The sequence below is a fragment of the Magallana gigas genome, chromosome 4, assembly GCF_963853765.1.
Source record: "Magallana gigas chromosome 4, xbMagGiga1.1, whole genome shotgun sequence".
Classification (NCBI taxonomy): Eukaryota; Metazoa; Mollusca; class Bivalvia; order Ostreida; family Ostreidae; genus Magallana; species Magallana gigas.
In genome coordinates, this window is record NC_088856.1 from 10,483,916 (window position 1) to 10,506,298 (window position 22,383).

Here is a 22,383-nt window from a genome sequence, read left to right on the forward strand (position 1 = left end):
AACAACTTTTTTTTCCAGATGTTGTATGTGTTTTAGCAATTTTCAATCTTGGCTCATCTAAATTATAATTAATATTGGATATATTGAAACTCTATTATTCACAAACAACAGTTTTACGTTAGTGACAACAAACAACAACAACAATGGCGTAAATAACAAGCAAACAAACAACAATGACGTCAACAATCTTAATATTGAGATTTTTTTTCTCGATTTACGATCTAAATGTATATGTACATGTATATATGTCTATGTAAACACACGTTAATAGTTTTATTTGAAAAAAACGTTAATTTCAATATCTTAATCAATTTAAAATACTTTGAAGCAGTTTCATGTTAGTTTGAAGTATATGAGAAAAGTGTTATAATATGTAATGTGTCCAATAATTCATAGATGATCGATTAAGAAAAATAAGAAAGTAGAATGCTTTAACGCTGTATCTGTTTCTTTGAATCTATAAACAATTATTTTAACCAGGTTGTTGCTTATGACCCTTTCATACACATGTATAGAATATTTTCATTAAAAAATATACTGTCAACTGTTTATTGGTAGGTACAAAGCTCTCCATACGGTTTAAATGTATCAGTAAATGACGAATCCCCCCCCCCCCGCCCCCTTCATTGATAGAAAACAATAGGCCTAAAATGTATTTTCAAGCTATTCTTTGTTTACATACACGTGTGTACCTAAAATCATAGAGATTTTACGGATTTTCATCAGAATAAATCTGATTTAAAGATCTTAGAATATAGCATGACATCTGGAAAGAACATTACATGTATATACAATCTAAGAAAAATTGATAGTGTGTCGTTCACGGTATCTTATTTGAATGAGGGGGTGTTGTGGGGGGATGGGGGGTGTAAATATCTTATATTGAGTGCGTGATTGGTCCACTGTCATTTTGCCTTTTTGGGGAAAAAAATGCTCAATAAAGGTTTCGAGGAATACACCAGAAATTTGTCAGATTCAGTCGCTTCAACAATTAATGACAGGTTTAATGAGATGCCGTGACATGACATTAAGGTCATCAGTAACAGCAGGTTATACAAGCGGCGAGGAAACATTATATGCTTATGTTGCCCTCTCTAAAATATAAAAAAAAATTACTTGTAAAAATCTCATTTATCAAATTCAAAATTAAGTGCAAAAATTCAAACACTATATAAATGGAGAAAAAATGAACTCTGAGCAAATTTTGCCTTGCAGAGATCAAGATATTTATGATGAGTATCGTGGCTGTCTTTGATTTCAGATTTATCTGTGTATTACTCTTCTGTTTAGGAGATTGTATAGCATTCGGCATTTCCAGTATATCAGGTACAATCATAATAATTAATATTCATATTTACATGTGAATACCATGAAAAAAATGTGAAATTGCAAGTACTGCGTAATTTTTTTTCTTGCATTCGTGTATTTTTCATGTTTAATGAACTATGAAAGGATTCCTACTAAAATGTTTTATTGACTGTATTGGAAATAAAGAATTTGAACAAATTTCTTTTTTAAACGGATATTACGACTTTGTACATCACAAATTCTATTCAAGTGTTTGTAATAATCTAAACAGCTTGACAGCATGTATTTTAATATTTTCCCCTTACAGTGGATAAAATATGTGAGGGTAACCCCACACTGACTCTACCCCACGACGACGAGTGCCAGCTCTACTATGACTGTTCGGCTTTGGACCCACCCAGTTTCTCTCCTAATACAAAATACATCAGGGAGTGTAAATACCCACAGCTCTTCTCCACAAAGTCGCTCAAGTGCGAGGACTTTGACAGTGTTGTCTGCGGGCCTAGGACAGAGTTTAAACAAAAATGTAAGTTTTATCTTTTAAAATTTTTCTGGCAGGTAGCATCAGGGGGGCCAAGGGGGGGGGGGAGGCTGCCCCACCCACTTTTTCTCGCAGCAACTATTTTTCTTAAAGTTACATATATTAATGAAAATTGAATTATAATCATGGAGTCCCCCCCCCCCCCCCACTTTTTGGGGAGTATGTAAAAAATTAAAATTGAAATAAGGAAATTAAGAGTGAAATTGAAGTTATAGATATAATACTAAAAGAAAAACCATGCATTCCCAGAAAATACATAAACATCATTTGGTGTCAATTTTAGTAGCTGTCAATAAGTATGTGCATAAGTATAATGGTAAAATATATATGTATAATGTATAAACCAACAGGGCTTAGTGATCTGATTTAGGACTTAAGCATGGGTAAATGTGCAAAACAAAAGAAGATTTTGAAACAAAAATGTTTATTTTTATTATTTTTGGGGTCAAATTCAGCATTTGCCTTATTTGCCTAAATGTTGTTCCGACACTGATTAAATTTAGAAATCTTCGACGCAACCTTTAATGAAACACATGAACACATACACATTTGATCCCATTAATATGGGACGGTCTTTTGAGTTTTATTATGTTCTTTTTTAACATACATGTAGATTGATAATAATAGAGATAAATCTTTTTGCAAAAAATAAATTGAAGTTTAGATGCAATAAAAGCAGATTTCATTCAAATTATTGCTACTTGAATTACTATGTGCAATTCGAGTTATCGAACGTGACACGATATAATCTAGTCTGGATGGCTTCATCAATGTTTGCTGGACACTATTATTCGTGGATGTATATGTAGCTCGGTACTCGTTCAACAGAATTTAGATATTCATCTATATAAGGTCTATGGCATATTTTCTCACAAGGATCATTGTCCACGAATTTACATCTACCCAAAACTGATAATTTTACTAAATCTACAAAAAATATTCCCACAAACATTGATGAAAGCTCAGTATGTAGAACAGCAATGCGGTAAAATTGTAAGATTCATCACATATGGAATATATAGTGGAATGGTGTTGTACATTGTGTATATATACATGTTCGTTGAAAAGCATATTAGTATTTGATTTGATTTACATTGTACAATTTTCATCAGAAAAAGCATCCCTTACTCAACCAATCATTGCATCCATTTACAAATATAACAACTTTTTGGGCCTTTCTAACAAGCAAGCGGAAAACAACCTCTAGGTGTGTTTTCAAGGTCTATCCGGAAAGGCCCGAGAAGTTGCGAGAGATCGCCTCCATTTGGATTTGTATAACATTTCAGGCGACTACCGTGCGGAGCAGTGTAACGGGCCGAATTGTATTAATTGTCTAATGGAGAACCCGAGCTGTGAGGGGTACGGGGACGGCGAGAACCACCACAGCAGTAAGCCGGGCTCACCCTGGAGGATGGAGTGTTACAAGGGACGGCTGATCGGCACCTTTCTCGCCGACCTCAACCAAGACTGAGGCACTGGGGGAAGGAAACCGTGGGGAGGGGGGATGGCTTCAAGATTATTCATGCATTGTCTTATTGTTTCAAAATTGTCTTATTTTATTATGCAAAGGATGATTAAAGACAGAAGATCTTACGTTTCTTTCTTAGTTGATGTTTAGAATTGCACAATTGTTTGGGTTACGTGTTTCATCCATTTCTAAATAACAAAAATAAAGCATTTTAGCGCTTTTTTGACCGAATTACATGTAACATGCAACTCTCATATGCTTGGAAAATAAATCATCGTTGAAACCTTTACTTAAAAAATTTATTCTTTAAAATGGAATTGGATATAAGATCTTCTGATATATTTTTCACGTATACATGTAATCATATTTAAACAATAAAATGCTTCTTTAGCTCACCTGAGCTGAAAGCTGAAGTGAGCTTTTCTGATCACTTTTTGTCCGGCGTCCGTCTGTCCGTCCGTCCATCTGTCCGTCTGTCTGTAAACTTTTTACATTTTCGATTTCTTCTCTTGAACCACTTGGTCAATTTCAGCCAAACTTGGCACAAAGCATCATTGGGTAAAGGGGATTCAATTTTGTTAAAATAAAGGGACACGCCCTATTTTAAGAAGAAATAATTAGGATTTATTGAAAATTTGGTGATATTTTTCAAAACTCTTCTTCTCAAAAACCATTTGGCCAGAAAAGCTGAAACTTTTGTGGAAGCATCCTCAGAGAGTGTAGATTCAAGTTTGTTTAAATCATGGTCCACTTTGGTAAGGTGGGGCCACAATGGGGGGTCGAAGTTTTACATAGGAGTATATATAGTTAATCTTTAAAAATCTTCTTCTCATGTTTGGCCAGAAAAGCTGAAACTTTTGTGGAAGCATCCTCAGATTGTGTAGATTCAAGCTTGTTCAAAACATGGTCCACTTTGGTAAGGTGGGGCCACAATGGGGGGTCGAAGCTTTACATAGGAATATAAAAAGAAATTTTATTTTGAATCTTCTACTCAGAACACGACTGGCCAGAAAAGCTGTAACTTGTGTGAAGTATCATCAGGTACGGTAGATTCAAGTTTGGTCAAATTATTATCCCCGGGGGTAGGGTAGGGGCACAATTGGGACCCGTTAAATCTTTACAAAGGAATATATTGAGAAAAATCTTTTTCTATAAAAAAATTTTCTTAGAAAAGGTGCAACATTAGTGAAAGCAAACTTAGACAGTGTAGATTCACATTTGTCAAAATCATATTTTTCAGGAGTAGGATGGAGCCACATGGGGTGGGTGGGATGGGGGTCAAATTTTACAGTTTAAATTCACCAAAATTCAAATGTTATAATATGGTTTAACTTATATGCAAGCATTTTGACATATTTTTGATTCTTTAAAATTGTTTAGACTTTGGCCTCTGGACAATTCTTGGGCTTCACAAGTTTGCTGTAGGTTTATATCCCATTTGATTTAGATCTTCTTGAGAATTGTAATGCTCAGTATGTGAAATGACTATACTGTGACAAAAAGGGATCAATGATAAACAGAATATCCAGGGAAAAAATTGATTTTTTTATATACAGGATCTGTTAGACTACATGCCCATATTTTTTTGGGGTATATTACTCCGGAAAGCTGATTTTATAATGATTATTGTTGCTCAGGTGAGCGATGTGGCCCATGGGCCTCTTGTTTTGTGATTCATTCGAGATATGTAGGTAGTGACATTGCAGACAAAATACATAACCCGCGGTAGTTTCCCAGGTTTCCTACAGACATGTCCAGGAGAATCTTCGCGAGCCCTGCATGTGTTTTGTTTATAGTATACGCATGCGTCAGAGTGTAGAAGGAGGAATCCCGTAACACGTTGCGCTGTATATATTTATGGACCATGAATAATTATTAATTTTAATGAAATAATTCAATTGATTTCGTAAATTTCTAAAAGTCTATTAGTTCAGGTGATGAATTTCACCTAGTTTGATTAGGTTTCTTTATCAGATTGGGCACTTGGCATCCAAACAATCAACTACACATGTACTAGTAGTGTTCGCTGATCATCAGAAAAATAACATATATACCCAAATTCTTATTATGATTAAATTTAACTTTTGGGAATAAAGTTTTGCAATTCAGCCAACGAACGTACTGCGAAAAACCCCCATAATATCACGCGATTAATTAAGGCAATGACGGAAATTGAATACTTTGCTTTTAATGTAGGTTTTCATTTGGCGTGGAATCAATAGATGACTTAAACCAAGCAATCAACCACTGACCTACCGCTTTAATCTTTGAAGGGATTAGTAAATCTGAGGATTAATTGTGGATTATAATTAGGATTTACATTTACTACGTACATTGTTAGATCTTTATTCCCCCGGGGTATAAATATAAAAATATAAAAGAAAATGCAGAAAAAAATAACCACCAAAAAAAAAAAAAATGAAAAAAACCAAACCTTTAGATATATTGGTTTGCAGTGAACTAAAATTTGCTATTTCCATTCAGAAACACTAGTTTGCGGCGACTATTTATCGTGAGTGAATTATGGTATCTAGAATATCTGAAAAAATATATTAAGGAGGCTGGAAGGTTAAACAGTACCCACAGATCTATAGGAATTATTTATGACTTTTAAGCTTTAAATTATCATTAGGCATAAAGAAATTCTATATCTATCCTAATTGGCTTAAAAATTTGATTAAAAATGTTCATGTTTTTCAATAACTTTATACAGAGCTATGCCAATTAAAGAGATCAATATAGCCTATTAATGGTCACGAGCTCGGGCACAAAATAGACAACTATAAGGGGGTTGTTTTATATCATAGACAACCAGGGACTAGTTCTTGGTGATATATTTTAGCAACTCTTCTCTAGCATTTCTTACAAATTTGCTAGATTTTCTCCGCATATATATAACACTTGGTTTATCAGTATATGTGAAAATCTTTAGTAAATGTGAAATATTAAGACTATCTGTAAGACAACTGCAATATACTGTCAAATATTCTGCTAAAAAACATTCCCCAATCTGTATATGAATGAAGAGAGTAATCATGATTGAACGAGATGCATTAGACCACAGATGTCTAAAATATAGAAAACAAAAGCATCAGAAATAACCACCAGGCGTTAATAACTTTACTCACCTAACGAATTTAAAATCGATAAAATTGTATTTTTTGGAATATGTTGTGTTTTTGTAATATATGTTTTGATATTACATCAATAAAGAATACAAGAAAATGATGAATAAAAAAAATATTGAACTTTTTTTCAACATACACTTTCATGCTACATGTATATAAATTTCTTGAATGTGTCATGAATGGACAAATCTTGTTAAGAATCAGGCATTAATCAAAATAAAGATTATCTTAATTAGCTAGCTATCAATCACATCAAATACTTTCCTAAAGTACAATGCAAGAGTCTTCAAAACAATGGATGACTTCCGGGAAACAGATGGCGATATTTCCGGCAATTCATCAAACATTTTTTCCTAATTTCTTTAAAGGCAGAAATTTTGTCCTTTTTCTTCATCCACCGATTTCTTTTCCCGGAACGTTAGACCGTTTTACTTCCAATCCTTCTATCTGTTTTAAAACATTGTGAGCCCCCATGGAAATCCCTAGATTTTACCGCCTTTTAGGTCTTGCTGTGACGTCATTGTTGAGTTTTTCCTCGAGTGTGGAGCAGACTGCTTTTGGTGAGTGCTACGTTTCTATGTAGGGCAATCAGACAACACCTCAAATATTGGCCTGGCCCCGCCGTCACCAAAATTTTCAAATTACTCAACCCACTCCTCAACTCAAATCCTTAAAAGAAACAGTGTATGAATTTGAGGTCAAAACTCAGAATTGAAACTGAGTTATTGACTTTTAAGAAAAATAAAATATCAAAGATAGTATGATCCATCGTGTAACCTCAAGATATATTTCCTGAGAGTTTATTCTTTAAAAAAAAGGATTTTATTGATGGATTCGCTGAAAAATAATAAAAATAAAATAATAAAATTAAAAGAGAGCTTTCCTGTTTACAATTTATGAATAATTGAGTTGTTCAATATGTCTTACGTAAATTTCTTTTTCATGTGTAATTAAAATTGTGTATAAATAATTATACAGTTGTTGAAATTCTTTGATTCAATATTGACATTTATAAAACCACTCAAGGGCATTGATATTAAAAGTTTTCTTTTTCTAATTATTGAGTTTACTGAGGTATCAATAATGTTAAAGAACGATATGTGTAATGTTACACTACTCTCCAACAGGATTCGATACAATTTAAATAACCACCCATGGACCAGTTTAATAATGGCCAATCTCATCAATTCTTATAATCTCTTCACTGAAGGAACCTGGGCTAATTCAAAAACGTTGAGTAGGACAAACAGGGATTTCATGAATTCTGTCTATGAAATTCAGAAAACAACATTCAGTTATAAGATACAGTTCTATACTTAAAGATTCTACCATTTATTGGGTGTTTCTATAGCTATTGGCGGCGACGGTTAATTCATTAATAATTATATTCGCGGGCCTCAATTTTCATGGATTTATTGAAGAAAATACAGAAATTCGTAGCCAATGATCCCATCAGTACGATGTGTTATCAGAAATTGGTCTTCGATGAACATTTGGTTTCGTGCATCAACTATAAACAATAGTTACGAAATCCACGAAAATTGGTGTTTCAACGGAACCACATTTGTATGCATTCTTCAAACTTTGACTTCATCGATTTGGCAAAGAGATGGTTGCAAGCTACATTTACCTACATGTACAATTAATCGACCGATCTTCAAATCCCGAGCACGATGGCCGACATAAAATGTACGCAAAATAGATTAAAAAATTAATTCTTTTTTTATTTTTATTTTAGACCTCCACGTTCAGAAACTTTGCCAATACAACTCTTCCCTCGTTCTCCCCCACCCCCACGAATGTCAACTGTATTACGACTGTTCCACCAAGTACAACACCCTCCCTCCGAACTTCGTGCAGCACATGAGGGAGTGTCCTTTTCCGGACCTCTTTTCTCTACAGACGTTGAGTTGTGAGGACTACAGACATGTGAAATGTGACGAGAGAGTTGAGTACACGACCGCATGTAAGTATTGAAGATTAAATGGAACCGATCTCTTTGATAGCTGTCTTTATTTCTATATGTATATGACGTTTTTCCCTTGTTTGTTTTTTCCTCTTTCATTTATAGGTGAATACCGGGCAAATCAAGTGAATGTATATCACGTGATGTGCACAATCCAAGATGTTGAGGGTCTGAATGGCGGACAAGGAGTTGTTGCTCCGGGAATTATGGGATTGTCTGAAAATACAAATCAGGATAGGCAAAGCACTGGCTTTGTGAACCCAAAGAAATTAACGGGCTCTAGGATATCACTTGATGAACTGAAGAAAGATTTATGTAGCAATAAAATCCAATTGATTTGATTAGAATTTAAATTCTAAAGAGGAGTTTACGATCGACCTGATGAAACTCGAGACCTTGCATGAAATTGAAATGTCGATCGATATCTGTGTGTGACTGTTGATCTATGAACGCCAAGTGCCGTATCTCTAAACCAATTAACTGCTACTTAGTGATGGAAATATGCAAATTTTTATGCATAAATCTGTACATTTGATGCACTCTTTATCTTTTTTATTGCGATTCCTTATCATATATACATATATAAATATATATGTACCGAGGTTAAAATCATTACAGCAAGTAATCAAAACCGTTTATCGGCGAGTTTTAGTTCATTTGGTTATTTTTTTAAAAGCGTTACATACAGTACGTTCATCTTTTAAAAAGAATTTGTCCTTAAACATTTTTTATTTCAATTATAAACTTTAACAAATGCCGTTGGAGATAAAAATGTGCGTCATTTAAAGGCTAATGTGGTCTATATTTCTTTCATAGAGGAAGGAACATTGATGTTTATGTGACGAAACATTACAGAGGCGACCTTTTTGACGTTTTACAAAGTTCTCTGCGCTGATCATCTTTTATTCTCGTTGAATATATTCTGCTCAAACCATGGATATCTTTTAATGTCAAGAGTAGAATACTCATCTTAAAAAAAGAGAAAGAAAACTTAAGAGAGGATTTCGGTGAAATTTAATGACAGAAAATGACATATCAAATGATAATCAAACAGCTTAAAAAAGTTACATAGTAAACAAGTTGGATTTGATATATTGATCTTTAAAAGATTTTTTTAAATTCCGTATCCTGCTTCGCACTAATAACACTATTTAAGAGGTAAATATAATTAAATGCCTAAATCTTCATCGAAGGATTAAAATGTGCAAGTTTATTCGCGACCTGAACGATCACATATTAAAAATTCTATAAGGATTCAGTTATTATTAATTTCTCTAAAGGACTCAAACGAGTCTTGATTGTGAGGGTTTATTCCACTTAAGATTATTTTATTACGTGCAAATGCATTGTCCATGAGCGAGATTTTCTTGCCTTAGGGTCTCTGACAAGTGACATATGCTATTTTTATAGACATCACGCAGTAAAGATTCCGATACTAAGCCAGAGGGATCAAACCTTAATGACCTAAGGTCAGACTTTGTTGTCGAAAACAAAACGTGAACGGCGATGTTGTACAGATATATTTTTTTTTTTTTAGATCTACAGCAATATTTGTACAATATCTAGTCAAAAACAAAGTTAAACCATATGATCCCTCTTTTATGAGATTACCATTTCAAGGAAAAAGGAGATACATTTTTGAAAACGAAAGGTCTCCTTTAATTTATCTATCAATGCAATCTTAATTTTTTCAAAAAGTTAAGCCTTAAAAACACTTTGAGGTCAATTTTGACGCTTATCTTTGATGTAAGTTTTGTATTGAGGATAATCCTTCAGTATATTTTTTCTAACCATCCTTTTAAAATTCTTATCATAAAGACGTTTACTTCTATCATGATTAAAGAAATCAATTCCAAAATATTAATACGGGAAGATCCCTTTAAAAAAACTGACAGTAATGTGTCAAAAAGTAGTATACTATATCAGGAATTACGCTATATAATGGATATCCATGAATTGATTTTTCTTCTTCATCAGTGATAACCTTTTTGCTTTTAATAAAATAAAGAGGCAAAGGAAGAAATTGAATCAACGAGTGCCGTTATTGTAGCTTAATAAGGTCATACAGGGGTCAATGGAACAATAAAAATAAGCTTGTTTAATTAATGGTTGTCCATCATCACCACGCCCAAACGGTGTTGGAAGATACGCGAGGGGTGGCGAGGGGGAAATCCACTTTTCTTGGAGATCTCCGGAAGTCTTTTCTGGGTGTTTGTGATAGGTTTGTTTTCTCTTTTAGAATGTATTTATCCGAACTCTGGATTAACCGGTCATTAGTCTGAGCTTGAACTTGAAATCTCACCGGTAATGTCAAGAAACTGTGATTTTTGGCTTTTCCGTTTTTCAGTAAGTTTGACCTTGATACAACAAAACTATTCCGTTCTGTTGATTGGATTTTACATTTGGCAAAAAGAGGCAACCTGCCGTATTTTTTTGATTCACCCTGAGATTGGAGAGAGGTAATCTTCATCGGAAAGCGAACATCTTTGCTCGGTTTCTTATTTTCTTGCGTACTCAATTCCGGATGTTCTAATGGCGTCATCAACTGTGGATCTACAATCACAAGGGGCTTCGACTCGTTTTTATCCTCGGAAACATTGACCGCTTCCGCTACGTCTTTCCGCGAAACTTGCCGACCACTCACGGGAATTCCACCGAAAAGTTTTTCTGAATTTTTCTTCTGCTGTTCCACTGCGTTGGTGTACATAAATCTAACGGAGGGGAAAGCTTGTATATGTAGAGAGCTACTGACCGCAATGTCAGCTAGTTTTTCAGATGACGATTTTTCTCGCGAGATTTGCTTGCCGCGGTTTCCTGAGGGTGGGGGAGGTAGCGGGGTTGTTGGATTCATGGGTTGCTCTGAACCTTCCTCGTCATCACTTTGAAAGAAAGAGAAACATTTCTACATTATGAGAAGATCTAGAAAAGAAATATTATATGAAACAGTGCCAACATTTAATCAAGGTCTTATAATACGGTATACATTTATATGGTGTTAACTGCATGAAATAAATTCAAATACTAACTGTTAGTAATTTAAAAAGTTTCAATAAAGAATTGAATTCTGGATGGATCTTTGGACCTTTACTTTTACTACTGATGAACATTTACACATGGGTCGTGATATATAAGTCTTTTACCTGTTGATTTGTGCTACAACAATACGGCATATTGACCCCTCCTCCAAATGTTTCTGTACATCCTTACGCCAGTTTTCGACGTAACGCCTTTTGAATGGCGTCAACGTTATATCCATCACGAATCTACGTCAAAATCAAACACAACAACTGAATACACATAAAAACGATACTCTTCCTAATTTTGATGAACAAATTTAAACCTTACCAATTAAAATTTTGTGATAACCATTTGTAATTTACTAATCATTTATATAATACTAATGAATCGCACAGAGAAATAAAATTAATATTTCTGTGGTGTTATTAATTGTGTAATTCCCCTAGAATTAAAACTCTTACCTTTTATAAATTGTAATAATCCATCTCATAAATTTTACCCAAAGACCAAAATAAAGCGGATGCACATATTTTCCTTGAAATAAATTCCAAGAAAATCGAAATGGATGTTATAGAGAGTGAACTTCAACGGCGGTCAAAGCGCCGACTTGAGTCTTCAGACCGGCGGCTACTACACAGAAAAGTTCAGCTGCGAATTAGCTTAATCCTTCTTTATGTCCAGAGACCTGTTTGTAATGTTCACGACTGTTTTAATAAACCCTGGGTGTAAGCCTGTCAATGTTAATGAATTTTAAAAAGTGGCGTTTAATCTACTGCAATTCAATATCCGCCCCAAGACGTCATTTAAACCTATTAAAGGCGATTGAATTTGGAGCTCTGTATTTTAATTAACACGGCGAGTTGTGCAGGACGTCTTTTGAAGCATAAACGCACCGACTTACAGAGGATACAAGTGTATTAAATGCTGAAATGACTCTGGTTAACTATTGCATGGACATGCGTACCAATGATCTTACTTTGTTATACTGTTTTTATTTCTTTTTAACAATTTCAGTGGTACATAATAAAAGTACACATATAAATTCAATGTCAGGTAAAGTAGATATAACAGAATTAATGTCATTTAAAGACGTGCCTATATTTATTTTTGATAAAAAGACAACTTAAGTCAAGAAAGATTTTTTAAATCTGTTGTTCACACATGAATCGAATTTATTTATAATGATATTTTCAACGTCCAAATATCATAAAAAACAAACTTATACCTAAAGCTATAGAACTGTGATATTTATTTACCAAAATAATAAATGCTTCATGATACCTAGAAATTGGACCTTCACCGGCCTTACTAAAAAATCTTTAACTTTTCCTATATATGGTAAATCAATTTTTATATATTTACCTATAAATATATCTACAAAAATAATTACAGTAACACCAGTGTTGAGGTTTATTCAACATTTTATTCTTCACATAAAATCTCTAAAATTCACGCGGTTCCGGGCCCCTTTTCCCCTGGACCCCCACCAGGACTTTGCCCAAAACCCAATTCGGACATTTACAGACAAACAAACCAGGACCCCCCCCCCCCCACCTATTTTTGGGGTGTGAATTTTTAATCAACTCCTCTATGCAGTTACTCTGGCAACGGAAGTGATACAGTTTTTGGACTTTTCATGAATGGAAAACCATCAAGGCTGACAAGACTTGGTAATGGAAAAATGTCGACAATATCAATGTCATATATTCAGAAGGATTGTTTTTAAAGAAAACTTATTTATAAATACCTTGAAAATGGTAAGAGTTTTTGAAAATGGTACGAATAATTTATATATTATTTGTAGTTGTAGGTATGTATTCCTACGCACGCCAGAGTTCAATAACACTGTTCGTTGTCAATGATTACCTAAGCGCCATTTCTACAGCCTAGACTATATAATCATCTGTTTGTTAAAAACTGCTTGGGTAAAATTTTCCAGAAATATTTCAATTACTGATACATAATGCATCGAGGAGTTTGAGAGCGTTAATTCTATCTTTAGATATTACACAACATGATTGACATGGGGTTTTCCGTCTATAGCTCGGAATTCTTGATTGTAAAGCCCAAGAATTAAATGTGCGTAATTATTCAAATACAGTTAAGAAGCTACTTGCCCTGCGAAATTACACATTGTTGATTTTAAAATAAACAATAACCAATAAAATCAACTCCTGTCAGTTCTTCAGAACTTTTAATTGCAAAACCTATTGATCGTTCTCTCCTCTCATTATCGGCCACTAGAATACGGTCGGAAATGACATAAAAGTAAGTAGTGCCTGTGCATTTCTGCGGAGCTATTATTAACGTTTCGTTTAATCAAACGCTTGGTCTACGCAACGCAGCTGATGTAGATGTTTTCGCATCTCTTTTTTTTATACACCCCTCTATCCTCTTCATGGATTAGGGTTTTTGAGTTTTTTGCAAGAAAAAAACCCCCAGGCGACCTGCCTCTGAAATTGTTTTCGCACAACCGTTTGAATATATTTCTGAATCAGCCCTTGTACGCAACAAAATTGCATCATGTTTGACAGCGAGTTCGAAACTTTTAACATGTCAGGTCGCAACGTTGCAATTTTTAGATATTCAGAAGGGGTTCACCTCTTCTTCTTTTTTTAACCTAAACCTAGTTATGGCAATGAACTCCAGTCTGCATATCATATACATGTCCTAGTCAATTAGGACCCATGTAGATAAGATGAGTTCGTTAGTTGAGCATATTGTGGAAAAGTGTAAAGAGTGACCTTTTAATCATTATAACTTCAGGTTAAAAGTCAAAGAGATGTCCATGGTAAAATATGCCATGATATCAGGGCCCAGATCTTTGGATACCAAAATCCAAAAGACGCAGTGGAATAGGAGGAAAAGTCTGGATAAAGGTAAACATGTAAAGCCTTCCTTGTAGCACCAGACAGTAGGGCCAGAGATCATTTGTGGTCGCCTTTATGTCTCCTTAAGACAATACAAAATTGTCAAGATGGTGATACCTTATACATGTAGTGCAGGCAACTTGGATCGTGTTATTCATAATTTATTTGCAGATTTAAATGTTTGCATAAGTGATCTTTTAATTTGAGTTCTGTCGTAATTAGCTCGATCATGCCCTATTAAAACTATTGCAGTTCATCCAATGAGAAATACATGTACGTGTCGACGCATTGCATGTCGGAAAAGACTCATCTGACAACTTCTTGCCCAAATAGTAATAAACATCTGACAATATCAGTGGTTTTAATAAGACATATTTTAAATTCTCTAAGCGCCCTTTTCCCAATGAAAGATATTGTGATTATCACGAGATATTTTTTCCGAAAATATAATGTCTTCGTAACCCGTTATCATTTAAAAAATATCTTTATTGAATAAAATGGTTGTAAAACAATATAAATTCAAAGTAAAAAATAAGCAAGCATATTCTAGATTAAAGTCTTCTTATTTTCATTTCCGTGGTCTTCAAGGAGTAATGATATCCATGCCAACTATACCAGTTAATGCCATCCGCGTAAGACTGGTGGGTTCCAGTTAGATACAGTCCATTCAAATTAGAACTATGGCAATTATTATACCACCAACCTCCTTTGTATAAGTTGGCACATCCATGCGAATCATCATGATCTTTTGTGTAAAACTGGTATCCACTGTGGCGTTGTAACAGTGAATCACCTTAAAAGATAATTCATAATTTACAATATGATAATTTCAACCGTTTCTAGATTGATTCCATCAATAAGTAGAAAATTCTTTAAGTAGTGCCTGAAATATCGATAATAAACGGTGTTTAACACGCTGTATATAACAAAAGTCATCATGACAAGATAACATTATCTTAAAAAAAAAGTCTTTAAAAACAAAACAAATATAGAAAAGAAAACTGCTTGATCGATTGCAAGATTTAAATTATCAATTTCATCTTTTATTTTTCTGAAATGTTCAGCTTTTGAGCTTAAAATCCAATACATTTACATTTACTCCCATTTTAATGGACTTCCGGCCTGAAAATTCATAGTTTTTATTTAAAGAATTAATACCTGCTGTTCCCTCGTAGTCCTCTAAATGGAGACGGTATCCACTCGCTTCGTCCCCGATATAGAACCTTTTATACAGCGCGTACCTTCTTTCACTGTTAAAGTCGGCCATGTCTATTCTCAGTTCATAAAAACCTTGCTGAACAATTTCATATATTCTGTGGTTACCTAATAATAAATTGATAATAGTTTCTTATCATATAACATTTATCTCATGATTGTTAAATTCTACAGCTCTGTATTACAGCTCTGTATTACATTCTATGTTTCATTTTGTAAAATTGACATCTTTAATTGTGTAGTCTATATCAGTCTGATTATCCAGCATTATCAAAACCTTTTGGTAAATCACTTTCAGTTACAATAAGATAAGTTACTCTACCAAGCCAATACTCATCGGTCTTGTTTCCAAACCCGTATTTGTAGTCTTTCCAGTTTCTAAAAAAGTCAATTATTCCATCAAATCTTCTCTGTATAACCTACAGGTAAAACAAGGTTGCTTTTATTCAAACATGGTTTGTTTTTAGAAATCAGGTTAACCATCTCTTTGTCAGTGGTTACGATTATGTAATAGTTTATAAAACTTAACGTGTGGAATTATTTTTACCACTACGATGTATAGTTATAAAAACGAACCGTCCATCCTCCCCCGTCGGTGTGTTGGTCACAGAAGACGTCCAGTTCTCCCGACCCCTGGGGATAGATTTGATAAACTTTACTCTCAGTAAACCCTTCCCAAAGGATGTCCTGACAGTCTCTTGGAAATCTTTCAACTTTTGAAGAAATGAAACATAAAGTAAACGAAATTTTTGTCTGATTTTATATACATGTAAACTTAAAATGTTTTGCTCTTATGATGTCTGTATTTATTGATGTAACCAATTACCCATTATCTATCTAATTCGACAAAGACAAAATTCACTCCATAAATCTTAAATTCGTTTTAGTTTTATGTAGCAATTTCACAATCAAACTGCTTTCAATTTTTCATCATATACATGTTACATGTACTTCATATACACAACATTTATAACACTTACAGGCACTATTGCATTTATATATCGATATAAACAAAATATTAATAATAACACGTTTTAAGATATAGATATAGAAATGTAATAAAATAAAACTAGTTAGTGATTTAACTGTTACCTCCCGATCCTGGCTCATGCCCAGGGGAATTACCCTCGAATAAGAACCCCATGATTGGGACAATGAAAGAGGTGCAAAATACAACTACGTTCATTTTTTGTTCAGTGATTTACGAAGAACTGTAGTTGGTAGCTGACTTTATATACATTTTACAAGGAAATAAATTTCTCTGTTTTATCTCTGACCAATTATAAGTCGTTGTTTTGACAAATATGACCGAGTTATAGTAGATACACTCACGTGACCTTCGATCACATGTTTGTAGCCTTTATACAGTTAAAGTTCTCATTGGTGTAGGCGTTTAATCTACTTTTGATATTAAGTTGAATTCTTATGTCATGATCATTTTTTATGTAATGTAATAAGCTTTATTTTTTCTCTCATTCCTCATCGCCAGCCCAGTGACCAACGAGGGATTTTTATTGTGGAAGCATCATCCAATGAGCTTGATTCCTTCATCCAAGGCAAGAGTTGTACCCGAAACTACAGTTGCTGATACTTTAAAATGGAGGTTTAGCCAGACCTCTCCTGTATCATTGAAAACGAAATGACAGTTATAGGCTTAGTTACAAAATGTCCTAAACAAAGACATTATGGCCTTACGGAAGGTCCTTAGAATTAAAATAAAATTGAAAGGAACTTAAAGACAAGTGCTGTTTTTCACAATGCACAATTGGAACTTTAATCAACTAGCCATTAAAAATAAACTAAAGATAGACATACCTGTAATCCAAAGTAGAAGAAAATAATTAATATACTTTAAAATAATTTATATAAGTTTTTTCGACGAAGCGTCGAATGGAAGTGACCGCGGAAGGTCAGATTTCCAGCGACAACCCTACGCCTTTGGATTACAGGTTATTGACCAATCAAAATTTAGTATTAAAATTACGGAACTATCAAATGTGTGAAAATTGACCATCTTAGGACTAAACCTTTTGATGACAAAACACGTGACTTTCAAAGCTTGTATCAATCTATTGTTTATATTTATTGTACTGATGAGCTGTATAGCTTAAAGTTAATAAAGAACTTGAACTTGAACTTGAAAGCTAGCCCATCTAATTGCTAAAACTCAACCCAGCTGTACACTGCCGTGGGCTAACCCAAAATTTACCTCAAAAAGTAGAAAATACAATTAAATTACATAATTGATTAAGCCTCTATCGGACCAGGCCGGATATCAAAGGCTGATAAGTAAACACTTTACACACAATACAAAAGAACATCTATTAAGTGGACATGCCAGGGATTACTCAATTTACACCTTTTTACACTTTGTAAAAAAACTATTTACCAAGTAAACAACATCATGTCCCACAGAATTTCGGTCATTTGTTTAACCTTTGACATTTGAATGAGTCAAAGAAAACTCAAAGATAAATTGGAAAAAGACAATAAATAATTTAACTCCTTAACAAAATTATATCTTTTCACATTTAGTAAAAATTTCTGTTGAAAAATAATTAGTTGTATATACTGAATTTCATTTCTTAAATATATCTGTCTTTCCACAAATTTATTTAAAAATTAAATTTGTTGTTATGACTACTTTCCTCCCTACTTCAATTATTTTCGACCTCGAAAGCTCAAATTTAGAACACATCCAGCATATAAAAAAATACACAAAAATTATTAAGTTATCATGTAAAGAAAAACATACATAAAATAAACATATTGAAAGATATAAAGCAGGAAAGGGAGAAAAACAATGAGAAAAGTATGTACATGTTACCAACTAATATCCATTCTAAAGGATATATACATGAAAGACGAGAAACAAAATATATATATATATATATATATATATATATATATATATATATATATATATATATATATATATATATATATATATATATATATATATCTGTACACATGGAATTAATATATAATGATGAAATCTTAATCAACATATGTCACCAAAAAAAATTAAAAATATGGTTGTCTTGTGATTCAAATGTAAAATAAAAAAATATGAGCAATTGTAGAGACAGCGAGTTCCGAATGGATAAAAAAACTGTTATGGTTTTGTCAGTGCGCTTGTCTGTTACTATAAAATTAGACCAATTTGCATATATCTTTTAACTGGGGAAATCAGAAACTGTAATAGTGCCAATACTTGGTTTTTTAATGTCATAGTAAGAAGGACAAAATGACAACTGCATGATTGGAATTAATACACATTGACCACCTGTGGTTAATTCTAGGGCTAAAAATGGGGGCTTTACAGATTTTCTGTGATAAAGCCAAATAAGTAAAATGACAAAATAAATGTTAAAGTACCAATGATGATATAAGCATGTAATAATGAAAATTCCTGAAGTAACCAAGCTTGGGAGTTTGACGGTGCTGCAGTAATTAATGTCTTATAAATGAATGATGGAACTTCCTGAGATTTGGCCATTTGAATGTTCTGCATTAACATAAGTGCAATGTGCATTTTACGAACTTTGAAGAATAGCAAAATTCAACATGCAAGTGCGATAGCAGCAATACTAATTGAAACAATTGTTAATATGTCATTAGTACTGGGCCAGGAGGGGATTAATTCAATCTGTCCATCTAATAAAGGTTCTGCTAAATGCTGAAATATTTTCTTTTCTTTCTTAGTTGCTTCTACCATTTTCTTTAAATTTAGATGACTTTTCTGATCATTAGCTAAAAATTGATTGAAGGTATGATTGTATATCTGAAACCGGGGAATTGAGAATGAAACAGGTTTTGGAAAAGTTTAATTTGTATAAATATGAGATACTTGAGTATCTTCAAAGAATTTCTGTAATAAAGCCAAATTAACAGGATGAACTGTTGAATACTGTTTTGTTTGATTGTAACAATTGGAGCAAAATAAAGAGTGTTTGTTGATAAAGAGCATCTACAAGGAATATCTATAATGCAAAAGTGACAACCTGGCAAGATTTTCTGTTCAGATGGACAATCTAAAGTAAGTTGAGTACTATGGTATACTAAAACTGAAGTGGAAGTTATTTCCATGATGTTAGTTTGAGAATTGTAATTCTGAAGATAGCGAAAATTGCATAATTTGTGAACTGCTTTGACATTGTTAGAATATAGTGCCAACACACAAGAGTTAGATGTAAAAGGGGTTAGTGCATAGTAAGTGTCGCACACCACTGTGTCACCATGAAAGCACTTTATCAAATCTTTAGCCTTTAATTGAACATAACTATCATGATGTGGGGAGACTGCCAAATAATCAGGTATAGATAATAGTTGTGTAGCTTGTCCGGAAGTGTTGGAAATAGGTACAGGCAGAGAAATAACTTTGAACAATTTCATACTGGATGGTTGTGATGAGATGGGGAATTTTAAAGTGATATACAAAGTGGATTTGTGTCTTGCATACCAAAATTTTCCTTTTGAATAGAAACATGAGGGGTCTGTATGAACTAAATGAAACCCATGATATGATTTTCTTAACAAATGATTAATTTGGTTAATAGTATGACCAATGGTTGATTTGGAAATAAAAAAGGGAGACAATTTGCCTTCAATAAGAGTTTGAACTGCTGCCACTAACCTGCTCATTTTGTTTTTGTACACTGTTACTTTGTTGACTTGATTTAATAAAACTTCTGAAATATTTACAAGGAAGCGTCTAACTCACTAACATTAGCCAACTTGGTAGCCAAAAGTGAAATTGCATTAGCATTATTCTTAATACCATTCTTCAAGTTGTTCATACGGGAATCAGTTAACTTCATAAAGGAAGACAAATGATCGCTGTGTTGCACCAATAAGTTTGCCATTTGATTTGTGTGCCTTGTCAACATATTGATGTGAGACGCAAGTATATTTACATCGTCCATTGTGGCTGTGCCAAAAAGACTTTTGGACAAAGATCCTACAAATGGTAATAGTGACCTTGTCTGTCTCCTACGTTGAACTGGGTTAAGGTCTACACTCGGGAGCAACACTTGAATATATGTCATGGTTTCATTATAATGAGTTAAGGCTTGGACGTGTAAGTTATGTACAAACTGGGCTAAATTATTTAGTGTTGAACATCCTTGTTTAGCTCCTGTGCATTTTTCAGATTTTGGTATGGCAAACCTCTTTGGAAGTGGAATGGTTAAAGTGTTCATCCAGTATTCTTGTGCCAGGATGATATTTGGTTCTTCTTTAAAGACGACACCATAATTAATTCGTTGTATAAGACCATTTGTTGTCTCAATTGGACTTAGAGATGCAGGTTGAAGGACTAGTATGGCCACCAAAAGGAACATGAATTTATGCAGTGTCTTCAATAATGGTCCTACAAAACACCGAAATAAAAAAAAAAAATGAGGTTGATGTTGGAAAAAGAAATATGTCGATATTAGTCTGAGTCGTCACCCATACCAATTAGCACTAATTAACTGTAACATACGAAAGTATTTACACAATGTGACTTATTAAATTTCCCAACATCAACAATTTTTGATTAAGTATCTTTAGGGGGCAAAAAAAAATATTTTTAACCGAACAAACTGAAAATGTACTAAATTGATTGTGCACAGTATACCTGCATGAGTATACATACTTATTAAAGACCTCAGACTCTATGTAACCACTTTAGTGTTTTACCTCAAAAGACCAAACACATCTGCTGTATTATTGTAATAGATAAAGGAATTAAGGTTTTTTGGTGTTTTTTTTTTTGGGGGGGGGGGTTATTTTAAAAACTTTTATTTTATTTCTTTGCTTTGTTAACAAAAGTTTTTTTTTATCAGGGTATTGGGGAAATCTTTTATTAAATTGCATTGATTTTATTTATTCAATGTTTACGGTTAAAACAAGTTTTTCGTCTGGTTCTAATTTTTGTGAATTTACGGTTAATTTCGTCGAGCACTTCACCATCAAAACAATGATCGGGTTCCCATGTTTTTGTGCCATCATCCCATTCCACTCTAATTTCTCTTCGTCCATTTCTAAATCTGCCAGCCAAGAAATTCCTTAGTTTCTACTGTTTATTAGGATCTTGTGGGAGTGCTGGCATAGGCTGAACTTGATGCTGGGATGTTTCATCATCTGTAGGTGGAGTAGCTTCACCTGTTCCATTTGCTGTTTGTGGTCGATCTGGTATGTGACTGTTATTGTTCGTCTGATCTTCTTGAGATGGATTGGTATTGTCATCTAACTGGCCAGGTGGTTGGGGTTGTTGTGTTGGTGGCTGTCTGTCGTAGTCATCTAAGTGTTCCCTATGCTCACTTGGATCATGGTAGATCTTGAGGTTGGTTGCATTCATAAGCGATTGATGAACTTTGTTGTCTGAGCATCGTTTCAACTTATAAGTAAAGTTGGGACCAAGTTAAATGATTTCATAGGGACCATCTGCTTTGTCATGTAGCTTGCTGGATAGGCCTTTAGGGACTTTGTTTTTTTTTATGAGTACCTTGTCTCCTTGTTGAAATTCAGGAAGTTTGATGTTAAGGTCATGTCTTTCTTTGTTTTGTTCCTGATGTATCTTGATATTTGCCTGTACTATCTCGTTTGTCACCTTCAGCTGTTGTAACACCTCTTGAATGTTCTCCTGTGCTCCCCTTGGTAAACTGACAAATTTAATTTTTAAATAAATTTGTGGAAAGACACTATTAAGGCATTAATCAGTCAACCTGCGATTTTGGTTACCGCGTTCTGGGGAGTTCTATCCATCAAAACTCGTGCATTCAAGAAACAACTTTGTTTCTTTTATTTATTCATTATTTGTCATATCTTAACTTTTTTGTAGAAGTAAATAAGTTCCAAGTTTATATGTTCACTCTTTACGTAAT

The 22,383-nt window shown here is 33.7% G+C and overlaps 4 protein-coding genes across 4 annotated transcripts; 2 read left to right on the plus strand and 2 right to left on the minus strand.

The window, feature by feature from the left end:
* Positions 1–1,167: 1,167 nt before the first annotated feature.
* On the plus strand, positions 1,168–3,372 carry LOC105349142 (uncharacterized). Its single transcript, XM_011458837.4, has 3 exons — positions 1,168–1,326; positions 1,616–1,834; positions 3,136–3,372. Exons 1-3 carry the CDS (start codon positions 1,230–1,232, stop codon positions 3,318–3,320), a joined length of 501 nt encoding a protein of 166 aa, XP_011457139.3. The 5' UTR covers positions 1,168–1,229; the 3' UTR covers positions 3,321–3,372.
* Positions 3,373–6,831: 3,459 nt separating this feature from the next.
* On the plus strand, positions 6,832–8,956 carry LOC105349141 (hypothetical protein). Its single transcript, XM_011458836.4, has 3 exons — positions 6,832–7,005; positions 8,184–8,411; positions 8,517–8,956. The coding sequence occupies exons 1-3, from the start codon at positions 6,918–6,920 to the stop codon at positions 8,750–8,752; spliced, it is 552 nt and encodes a 183-aa protein (XP_011457138.3). The 5' UTR covers positions 6,832–6,917; the 3' UTR covers positions 8,753–8,956.
* A 446-nt stretch (positions 8,957–9,402) lies between these two features.
* LOC105349140 (uncharacterized) lies at positions 9,403–12,256 on the minus strand. Its single transcript, XM_011458835.4, has 3 exons — positions 11,891–12,256; positions 11,552–11,674; positions 9,403–11,290 (listed from the first exon to the last, which is right to left on the minus strand). The coding sequence occupies exons 1-3, from the start codon at positions 11,917–11,919 to the stop codon at positions 10,531–10,533; spliced, it is 912 nt and encodes a 303-aa protein (XP_011457137.3). The 5' UTR covers positions 11,920–12,256; the 3' UTR covers positions 9,403–10,530.
* A 2,514-nt stretch (positions 12,257–14,770) lies between these two features.
* Positions 14,771–16,741, minus strand: LOC105349139 (fibrinogen C domain-containing protein 1-A). The gene is made up of 5 exons (XM_011458834.4): positions 16,607–16,741; positions 16,091–16,227; positions 15,837–15,933; positions 15,458–15,622; positions 14,771–15,092 (listed from the first exon to the last, which is right to left on the minus strand). Exons 1-5 carry the CDS (start codon positions 16,698–16,700, stop codon positions 14,851–14,853), a joined length of 735 nt encoding a protein of 244 aa, XP_011457136.2. The 5' UTR covers positions 16,701–16,741; the 3' UTR covers positions 14,771–14,850.
* Positions 16,742–22,383: the final 5,642 nt, after the last annotated feature.